Source organism: Medicago sativa, chromosome 7, assembly GCF_051527215.1.
Source record: "Medicago sativa cultivar Bolivia chromosome 7, Bolivia_mono, whole genome shotgun sequence".
Classification (NCBI taxonomy): Eukaryota; Viridiplantae; Streptophyta; class Magnoliopsida; order Fabales; family Fabaceae; genus Medicago; species Medicago sativa.
The window spans coordinates 63,002,565-63,014,325 of record NC_140755.1 but is presented as its reverse complement, the minus strand read 5'-3'; the positions used below and the strand labels follow the sequence as shown (position 1 = coordinate 63,014,325).

Below are 11,761 nucleotides of genomic sequence, written 5' to 3'. Positions count from 1 at the left end.
TAACTCATTTGTAAAATGACCAAAGGGTACAACTTGTAGTGGTAGGCCTTAAGGACAACGTAACCATGTGTTGGTGTCAAGGGTCTGAAATTTTGTTATTGAATTGGATATGCCAGGTTTCAGCTAGGGTTAGCGGCTTTAGAGTACTCACTCCATCTCATCTTCTCCGTAGATGAGCATGGGTGCTAGATTCTAGAAGTTTGGAGTTAGATTACTTGGTGATGGTTTTAACTCTCCATTTTCCTTCAAGGATTGTAATCTTGTACTAGCTTTGTTTAATCTATCAAATTTTCTTTTCATGTTTTCATGTATGTTTTCTTTTATCATCATTTCTAAGGTTCAGCTCACCATGAGCTAAACCCCTCTTATGGTTTAGACATGGTGAGGTTATAAACATCTTTACTTGGGATATATAAAGTATTAACACATGAATAAAATGAAGCAAAGGTGAGCCCACTAGTTTCTCTTCAGCTAGTAAAGATTCTAGGTGGTTGACTGCTATGCAGGCAGAAATAGAGGCACTCAATGCTAATCATACTTGGGTTTTTGCTGACCTTCCCCGAGATGCCAAACCTATAGGTAACAAATGGGTGTATAAGATAAAGAGACATGCAGATGGTACTATAGAATGTTTCAAAGCACGTTTAGTTGCACAGGGATTCAGTCAAACTGAAGGACTGGACTATTTTGAGATTTTTTCACCTGTTGCAAAGTTATCCACCATCAGAGTACTGCTTGCTCTAGCCTCCATTCATGGTTGGTATTTACATCAACTTGATGTAAACAACGCTTTCCTACATGGAGATTTACATGAAGCAATGTATATGAAGGTACCTCAAGGTGTATCTTCTCCCAAACCTGGTCAAGTTTGTAAGCTGCTAAAATCACTCTATGGAATTAAACAGGCCAGTAGGCAATGGTTTGAGAAACTTACACAGTTTTTGTATGCTCAGGGATTCATTCAAGCCACTGTTGATCACACATTGTTCACTAAGATCACTACTACTTCATACACTGTGATTTTAGTATATGTGGATGATATAATTTTAGCATGAACATGTCTCAAAGAGTTTGATTCATTGAAACAGGCTCTTCATAGGGGAACTCAAATTCTTCTTAGGATTAGAGGTAGCACGTTCTTCTAGAGGCATCTTTCTTTGTCAACGCAAGTATTGTTTAGAGTTGCTTGATGAAGCAGGTTTAACTGATTGTAAACCAGCTTCCACTCCTCTTGACCCTTCCATACGTTTGTCACAAGATACCAGCTCTCCTTACACTGACATTACTGGCTATAGGCGTTTGGTTGGAAGATTGTTGTATCTTACTACTTCACGTCCAGATATAGGTTTTGCAGCCCACAACTAAGCCAGTACATGGCTTCTCCTACTGAGTTTCACTACAAAGCAGCACTTAGAGTTTTACGCTACTTGAAACATTCTCCAGGCAAGAGTCTGTTCTTTCCTCATTCATCTGAACTTCAATTGCTTGGCTTCAGTGATGCAGATTGGGGTGGATGTGTGGATACTCATCATTCTATATCAGGGTATTGTTTCTTCATTGGACACTCTCTGGTTTCCTGGAAATCAAAGAAACAGCCAACAGTCTCATATTCATCTGCTGAAGCAGAATATAGAGCCTTGGCTTCTGCAACCAGAGAACTGCAATGGCTTTGTTTTCTCCTTCATGATGTGAGACAAGCCCCTTCCCGTTTGCCTGTGCTCTATTGTGACAATCAGAGTGCGTTGCATATCTCAGCTAATCTGGTTTTTCATGAGCGTACCAAGCATTTGGATATAGATTGTCATTTGGTGCATGAGAAAATTCGAGCTGGAGTCATGCGCTTGCTACCAGTTACCTCCCACCATGAAACAGCTGACATATTCACCAAGGCCTCTGGTCCCAGGCAATTTCATGAATGTATGCTCAAACTAGGGATGGTAGATATCTACCAACCTCCAGTTTGCGAGGGGGTATAACACATGAAGAAAATGAAGCAAAAGAAGATAACTTGGCGCGCAAGACAACTAGTTAAAATTCATTTGTATTTTACAATTTCATTTACTTGTACTTTCATGTGCATTTAGTTAGTTAGAGTTATCATGAGCTGGCACTATTGCCTATATAAACTGTTTGTAACAACCTTTCACAATAAATGAAATCAGTTTTATCTTTTCTCTTTCTCTGAAGCTTCTTCTTCCACCTTCAATGGCGGTTTATTCTTCTTACATAAAGCTATATCGCTGAGGCTCTTTCAAACATTCTGTTTTAACTTAAAATCTTTAGATTCGAGAATTGATCACGTTTACTTCTAATGTTATAACTCCCTGAACTTGACCATGTAAGGGTAGTGGAAATTTTTTGTTTGATATGAATTTGTTCTTAAGCATCGAATGGTGAAGGGATCAAGAGAGATTGCTTGAACGTTAACTAAATCTTGGAATAAGGATATACTCTGGGATTTAGATAGGACTATTGTCATAGGCCAAAGGCTCAACCAAAGTAACACTTTAGTGGCAAAGGTTGAGATCCTAACCTAGCAAAGTTGCGTGTTAAGTTCTGCGTGATTGAACTCCGAACGGTGTGTCTTCACGACTTTAACATGAAGGCCTTTTGCAAAACAATCCCAGTGACCACCAGTTTGCCAGGAAGTCGTAGAAAGCTATATCTTGTAAATCTTAGTAAAGCTCTGTCATAACTAGAGCTGGCAATGAACCGAACCAACTCGAAAATAACTCGATACTCGATTCGATAATTGATTCGTTGAACTTGGTTCATGAACCAAATGAGTCGAACTTGAGTTAAAAATTAAGCTCTTTAAATAAACGAGTTGAACTTGAGAGTATAGTTTGACTCGTTTAGTTCATGATATATATATATATATATATATATATATATATATATATATATATATATATATATATATATATATATATATATAGGGCATATCAAGTGAGAGGAGTCTTTATAATGAGAGATGAGAGGAACAAGTATTGACCATTAGATTAAATTGAATGCATCAGATTAAGCTATGCACACTTTCCTTTGTTTTAGACAACCAATATCTTCATCCCTACCCCTTCGTTTCCTCTCTCTGAACGCTTTCCATTTCTCAATTACAGAATCATAATTCTTCAAATCCAGATCCAACTAAAAATAACTTAGCCACTAGAAAGCAATAGATTTTTAATAGAGTAAAACAATAACAATGAATGAACATAGTAATTTTGTTACAATTTTTATGGCCTTAAATTGGTCAAATTTTAATAGAGGACTGAGCTTAAAACCCTTTTATTGAGAGGACGTAAATATAGAATTGTAACAAAATGAAAGGAAATTTATCAAAGCTTATTCCTCGTTGGTCGCCTCATCCTCAGATAAAGTAGATTTCAAAATTGGAAACATAAATGCATTAATTTAATAATTTAAAACATAAATGTTAGTGTTGTTTTATCAAATCTATAGTTGTCAATCTCATATCATGTAAAGTAGAGGTTTGATCAAATTCTGCTATATGCAATAATTTAGACATATAATTTAAGGCCTTTGCGACAATAATTTGACAATTCTTCAAACCTTCAAAGGTTATTGTTGAAAAATTGCCTTCAAATTTGTGATGCTGGGAAAATCCCAATCGTGACACGATTTATGAAGCGTGTCACAATTTTCTTGGCAGGAAGCATGTTTTTCTGGGTGTTCAATCGTGACACGGTTTTTCACATACGACACGTTTTCAGGATAAGGTTGGTCGTACCTTGGGTCGTATGCATCAATCGTGACACGATTTGGCCAATCGTGACTGCTATATAAGTGTTTCTGTTCAGATTTTTGAAGGAGCTTGAAAAGAGAGAAACTTGGATTACAAAGGAGGTAACTTTAGGGTTGAGTGTCTTTGTAGTGAGGTTCTCTTGGGTTGGAAAACATTGTAAACACCTTTGGTAGTGAGATTTCACCATTGGTATGATCAAAAAACTTCCTTTTGTGTTCTCTCTTAGGATTCATTGTGAGTGTGGGTGACATGAAAAATGGGTAGAAATTAAGTCTTGTTCTTTTGTGAGCTTTTAAGCTAATTTCTTGTAACTCATTTGTATCACTTTCATCTTAGTGGATTGGAGGGCTGCTCTCTCCCCCAGAGTAAGTCATATTGGACCGAACTGGGTTACCATCTTGAATGTGTTTGTTTTCTTTCTTGCTTTCTTATCTTGTTTTCTTTGATTATGCTTGTGGTGATACTTTACGCTTAGTTTTAGGACTGTTTGTTGTTGTTGTTGCTTGAAGATACTTTATCCGTTGATTACTACTTCCTTTACTCCACACATCATTGTTTTTCATTGGTGTGATTTTGTCCGAATTCACAACAGTTATGGATTCACCTAAGACATTAAGGGTGGTAACCAGAGAATAGTGTTAATCACTAAGACATTGGAGTAGACACTAAATAGGAAATTGTAGACGCTAGACCCAATTACCAAGTTTTTTTTTTTTTAAGCAAAGAAAAGATTATATAAAATAAAAAGAACCAGATACAAAGACTGGGGGGACATTAAACCTGACCCAAGATTAACCCAAATGGGAATACATCGTGTAATTACAAAGTAAGCGGACCCACCCTAATCTATTCTAACACAAAATCACTAATCACAGGTGCAACCTAGCGAACCCACGCACGGGCACGAAACTAAGTTACAAAAAAAATATGAAGAGTGAAAATGTGCAAGCAACAGTGAGGGTTTAAAAATGGCGAATGGACTGACCGTCAACACGGTAACAAATCCAATTACCAAGTTGTGAACTAGAGCACATGACATAATCATCGTTTTATTTGGTTTTGCTCGTTGAAGTAAATCAACCATTCCCAAGTACAACCCCTAAGTAACATTAACCTAATCACACGCATAGTACTATTTTCTTTGTATAACCAAACGGTTTGAGTATGTGGAAATCGTATAAGTTCGGTTGCAAATCATTCACTCAGACAAAGCAAGATCAACTATCATGAGCATTGGTCAACTAATACAATTTTCTTGAATTGAAAGATTTACGATCACTCCTTCAAAACCTACATAGTTTTTTTTTTTTTATAGTGAAAACTCATATCTTTAAAAATAAAAATAAAAAGTGGTATTATTAGAAAAATATATCCAGAATCAATTGGGTTTTGCCAGAAATGGGGACATCCTCCATCCAAATCTGACTCGGCTTTAGACGGGCTATTGTAGCCATGATATCTTCTAGTTTATTTCCAGTCGCTTTAACCTATACAAATTCGAGAGAGATAAAGCTATTCATCTTCTTCCTAATCTGAGCAACATATCTTCCCAAATTCATTGTGATACAAGATCTGCCATTGATCACCAAAATAAGCTTTTCACAATCGGCTTCAAACCTAGCCCAGGTGAAACAACAATCACAAACCAAGATCTGCTTCCCCTCCAACACGCCACGTAGCAGCTGATAGAGCTTCGCCATTTAATCTATAGCAATCGCGCACACGCCCTAGAACCCATCATTTCCAGGTATCCATCTGTGTTAACCTTAACGGTATTAGGTTGAGAAGGATCTCATTTAGCTTGAATATGAGGATCTCATATCTAATCTAAAATCATTGCATGTGGTTTATTATCCCTCTTATTTTTTTTATACATTGCATTATAATTTCTTTTAATTTTTTTAATATTTTTAAGAGAATACGTGAACAAAATTAAAATTAGGAGATGGTGAAAATATTATTTAATTTAATTTATTTAAAAAAGAGAGCAAGAACTTTGTATTCAATTCGAAAATGACCTAAACATTGTTTATTAGGAACAACCTTTTTCTTTATTTCTTGAAATTAGATTCAATGTGAGTGAAAAAGGACTCATAGGAGGTTTGGGAATTACTGATTTAAGGTCTCATATTAAACGTTCGTCTCTCCTATATTTAGGACTGTGAAATATCCCAGTTTTTTTTTTTTTAAAATTAGCCTCAAAGAACAGATAGCAGAGAGAACAAAAGATATTTTATTCGATTGATAAAGTTTTAAGCAAGATTACAATATTAGATAATTTGACACAAACAATACATGATGAAACCCTAACAACAAGAAAGTCAAGCACGCTCGCCTCTAATGCGCCTAGCAAGTTGAATATCCTTGGGTGTGATAGTTACACGCTTAGCATGAATGGCGCAGAGGTTAGTGTCCTCAAAGAGACCAACCAGATATGCCTCAGCCGCTTCTTGTAGCACTGACACGGCAGAGCTTTGGAAACGGAGGCCAGACTTGAAACCTTGAGCGATCTCACGAACAAGACGCTGGAAAGGAAGTTTCTGGATCAAGAGTTCAGTGCTCTTCTGAAACCTCCAAATTTGACGGAGTGCAACCGTTCCTGGTCTGAAACGGTGAGGGTTCCGGATTGTCCCGGTGGACTGAGCACTCATACGAATGAGATTTGTTGGCATGCGAGCGGCAAACCAAGCAGTCGTGCGAGCGACTTTTCTTGGTGCCCTGCCACCGGTCGATTTGTAGGCAGTTTGCTTGCTACGTGCCATTGTTGACAGATTTGAGAGAGATGAGATAAAAGGGGTGGATTATATATTGACAATTTATTTGCTGATGCTCAAATCTAATTTACATTTTGAGAGAGAAACAAATAAATAGAATTTTGAGATAGAGAGAAACAAGAAAGTCAAATTTAATTTAAATAAATATGAAATGGAAGGATATAATAAATTTTAGTCAAAAGGTCCCCTAAAAAATAGTCAAAAGGTATTCAGTTTTTTAAAGAAATTATTTAGTTTTTCAATAACAATTATAACTATTCTTTAAAAAAATATAACAAATAAACATATTAATTTATTGCTTATTTTTTAAGACTTAATTTTTTTCTTTTGTATCTTTAAATAAAATATGAAGATAATAGCATTAAAAATATATTTGACCGTAATTAATAATAAATCTTTAAAGTAATCATTAAATCTATTTGTACGCAATTAATAATGTTTTTTAATTTTGTCTATTTTGTCTCCGTTACATATCTCAGTTGGTATAGACAATGTATCATAGTGGCCGAAGTTTGAACCCTGAGTTTCTAACTTATTGACTTTAAAAGGTGGAATTTTAATCACTAAATTATTTCACAAAAATATAATAAAATAAATATCTTAAACAAAACAACCCTTATATTCAAAAAATTCATAATGGAAAGTGATATGTCCGGTAGAAACGGATGAAAGCAACGATAACGATGCGATGCTCAGGCACAACCGTAATGCGGACTTCGCAGTGGAACGAAGGGTGTTCCTGCAAGCACGTTACTCTAAAGCTCAAGTCAGTGTAGAAAATGAGATGGAATGTGTGAAATTGTGTGGGAAATGAATCGTACCTCGAGGGTGACGCTAAATCACATCCTTATATAGAGGAAGGAGACGCGAACGACTTCCGTGAAATGTGGCGCCTTATCAGGGAGCTGTTGGTGGCCAAGTGTACGGTGCAGGGAGTGGAGAGGCGTGATCTGGTGCTATGGCACACATTGTTACAGGCATGCTCTCTCAGGACACCGCCCCTTTGGTCCAAAGGGTTTGATCAAAATGTCGTCATAGGATTGGCGTTCTGGCCGGGCCAGAACAAAAAAGTAAAATAGTAAAAAAGGAAACACAAATATTTAATTAACTTACCAGTCAAAAAAAGAAAATTAAATTATTTTTGTAAATAAAGAATGTTCTTGAATCGAGGCTATAAAAGAAAAAGGGTTTATACCGATTTTGGTCCTTGTAATATTAAGCAAATACGGTTCTAGTCCCTACTAAAAAAGAAGTTTAGATTTTATCCCTATCATTTCATATTCATCCACTTTATCCTTCATTTTGCCTTGTCAGTTGAATATGCAGTCATAGCACAATGACAGTTTATTTTTTTAATTTTACAATTTAATAACTTTCCACATGGATTTTCTTTAATTGATTCTTACTAAAACAAAAAGTTGACATATTTATAGGGACAAAAACATATTTAACCCAAAAAATTATTGAAAAGGATTAATGGATTATATATAACTCAGATTAAAAAAAAACATATTTAACCCAAAAAATTATTGAAAAGGATTAATAGATTATATATAATTCAGATTAAAAAAACATATTTAACATAAAATATTATTGAAAAGGATTAATGGATTATATATAACTCAGATTAAAAAAACATATTTAACCCAAAAAATTATTTAAAAGGATTAATGGATTATATATAACTCAGATTAAAAAATTAAATAAATAAAAAATGTTATGAAATTAATCTAAAGTATTGCAAGATATTGTACAACATAGAAAAGTAGAGAGAAAAGGATAAAAGAAGAACAAGAGAGTATATTGTATTTCTTTTCAAGTGTGTTCTTTACAATACAACTTGAGTCCTATTTATAGGATACAAATAATAAGTGAATGATGAAATGTAAGTAAACATCACTAACAATCCATTTACTAATGGGAGTTATAAGAATGTGGAAGATCAAGGAAATGGAAATCCAATAATATTCATAACACTCTCTCTTGGATGCCCATCGACGATATGCTCATTAAAACCTTACTAGAGAAAAACCCGATGGGAAAAAAATTCTAGTGAAGGAAAAAGAGTACAACATCCTTTTGTGTCATAATCTGACTCGTTAGAAACCTTACCAGGAAAACCCAATGGGATAAAACCATGATTAAGCGAAAAAGAGTGCATAACACATTTGAATCTCCCCCTCTAAAGACAATTATATATGAGATGAAGAATGTTAAATAATCTTTTATGCTAGTTACCAAAATCTTTACTTGACGATGACTATATAGAAAGATATGATATATGTCCATGCTCTTCTCCAAATTAGCAGTTCTTGAGATATTGTCTTCATATGGAGTTGTAGAAAGAGTCTCCTTATAAAATTAGAAAATCACAAGTTTCTTATAAGTGTGAAATCATAATCCTTAACAAAAAGCATTCTCCACTTGCTAATATTTTCAAAAGATCGGATGATACTGTTGTTTCTTTAAGATACAAATTGTATGCTTGACTTTACTGCAATATTTGTATTTACTAACATTGACAAAAATAAAATACCACGATATATATAATAAGAAAAATACATTAGTATCCTTACCTGACCAATTCAAATTGTTTATAATTTTCTTGAGGACGTGATCTTTACTCACATCAAGTGACGTCACAGTCATTTTATTAAATAATCAATTAGATTTGTTCATATCGACATTTATATAACAAATTTTAGAATCTCATCAGGATTTAATATTTATACGATTATCACAACATTGATTATAAGAAATTAATTTCCATATCCTTAAAATGGACAATTGATCTCATCTTTTCAATAACTTTGATAGTATTTCTTACGCAAATGAAATCCTTCAGGAAGTTTAATATAATCATCACTATCAAGTGAGCCAAATAAATTATAACACATCTTAAATATAATTTGAGTCTTTCATGTACTACTAAACTTAATCAAGTATGAAAAACTTCTTGAATTCACTTCAGGTGAGTATTTCTCTAAACAAAATATGCCTCTTAAAAATAAATGGTAGATATTTATCAATTCACTTCAGATGAACATATCAAACTCTATATATGTATTAAACCATACTAATTCACTTTTTGCGCGAAAAATCATATATATCCATTTAACTTCACACCTTCGAGTGTGCGGACTACAAGTCCAAACAAATTCTACTTTATGAAGCGAATTTGATTTCACTAGAATTGTCTCTTTTCATTTGTAAATATTTTAATTATCTATAACTTTAATAGACTTTAACTCATGATCCTCATTATTACTTATCACATATAGTGCTATATTATATGCAAAAACACGTGAACGTTGACTTTATTTTGGTTCCATCTCATTCCATTGAGATCTTTCATTCATGACATAATTTATTAATATTTCATAAGTTTCAGGTACCTGATAAGTTCTTCTGCAACTGGAAAATCAATTATGTCAGAAAACTCTTTTAGAGTTTCTATATCCTCGTTTGGGTTATCATTCCTTTAAGCTCCTTTTCTTATTCAAGGCTTTTTATATTTGCAACTGATTTATCTACCATGCTTCAGGCACGGTTGAGACTCATTTGCATAGTAGATTATCCTACAAGGACATCTATTTCATTTGGAGCATCAGCAGCTGATGTTTGATTTATTTAACTTTGAAAACGAGATATATCCTGAGGATCAAGATGAGACAATAATATTTCATTTCAAATAATTTATTTAAACTTCACGTTCACATTTTCAACTACCTATTATCTCCCCCTAATATTGGGAAAATTAATTCATAAATTGATATTCATCCTACTGGGCTATAAATAAGTTGGCTCAACATAATTAATGATAGATGGAGTTTCATATCAAATATATTTTCCCAATATTCTTTCAAGATTTATCTTAGTGCATTATATTGAAGCAATTGTGATATATGTTTTATCTTGGTTTTCGGGTGTCAAACATTGATTACGTTTGAACCTTTTTAACCGGTGATATCTTATTTTTTCTTGGGAAGGGAAAAAGTAAGCAAAACCCTTGAGAATCGAGGTCCGGGAGTTGTTTTCGCTACGGGAAGGTGTTAGGCACCCATAACGACTATAGTAACCTATAGGAACCGTCTTTAATTTCTACGCGCGCGCTTTATTTTTAAATGCTATTTGAAAATATTTATTTAAACCTAAGGGTTTTCTAAATGAAGAATTGGAGGGAGAAGAATGTTTTTGGATTTTTATTTTATTTGAATTGAAGGAATTTTGTTCCTTGCCTACGTACCCGATTAAGGGATCAAATCCACCGTAGTTCTCTCTCAAAAAATGTTTTTGTTTTTGTTGGTTGATTTTAAATTTGAAAATGAATTTGAAGAATGGAAAGAGGCCTCAAGGGCATGAGATTGTAAAAAGTGGGGTTGGATTAGTCATTTGCAAAAGAAGTCAAAGTTTGATTATTTTTCATTGAAGTTTGATTAAGAAAATAAAAGGAAAATTCAATGGGGTTTTGACCCCAAGGTTTATTTGGAAAATGATTTGAGTGAAGTTTGTTCATATTTTTTTTGGAAAAGTGATTTTTCTAAGTATGAAGCCTAAACATACATCTAAACATACAATCCTAAACATACATCTAAACATGCATATTCTAACTATATAGTGATGTGTGTGCATGTGTCGGTGCTTGTGTCGGTGTACATCATTAGAGTCCATTGTCCTTTACATCATACCCTAGATACATTCTATGGCCTCTTTGCCAAGAAAATTAAAAGTGCATAAAGGAAGAATATTACAAAACCCCTAAGTGTTTACATTCTATCCTTGGTACAAATTAAATTGCAAGAAAGAAATAGAGATGAATATGGGATGAAATGGAGATGCTTATGAAATGATGAAACATGAAATGAAAAGAGTTAGTAGCACATGACAATATCAAAGGAAGTAAAGCAAGAGAAACACTAGAACATAAAGGATAGAAAGTGAGTGCAAATATGGTTAAAATTTGTTCCTAGAGTGCAAGAACCATATGACCTATAATTCTCACATTCCAATACATTTTAAAGGTTTAGAATCAGGTCTTGGAATGAGAATTAAGGCAACATGATTTACTTGGCAACTTAAAGCAGATTTTAAGCATATTTGCACTATTTAACTACACAATGCCTTGCAAGCTAAGTAACTAATCAAGATTCACATGCATGCAGTAAAATCAAACACAAACAGTAGCAATAAACCCACAAAATCATCTAACATGTATCACAAA

The 11,761-nt window shown here is 33.9% G+C and overlaps 1 protein-coding gene across 1 annotated transcript; it reads right to left on the bottom strand.

Moving 5' to 3' along the window:
• Positions 1 to 4,521: 4,521 nt before the first annotated feature.
• LOC146907527 (histone H3.2-like) lies at positions 4,522 to 6,585 on the bottom strand. Its single transcript, XM_085725542.1, has one exon. The coding sequence runs from the start codon at positions 6,526 to 6,528 to the stop codon at positions 6,088 to 6,090; it is 441 nt and encodes a 146-aa protein (XP_085581668.1). The 5' UTR covers positions 6,529 to 6,585; the 3' UTR covers positions 4,522 to 6,087.
• Positions 6,586 to 11,761: the final 5,176 nt, after the last annotated feature.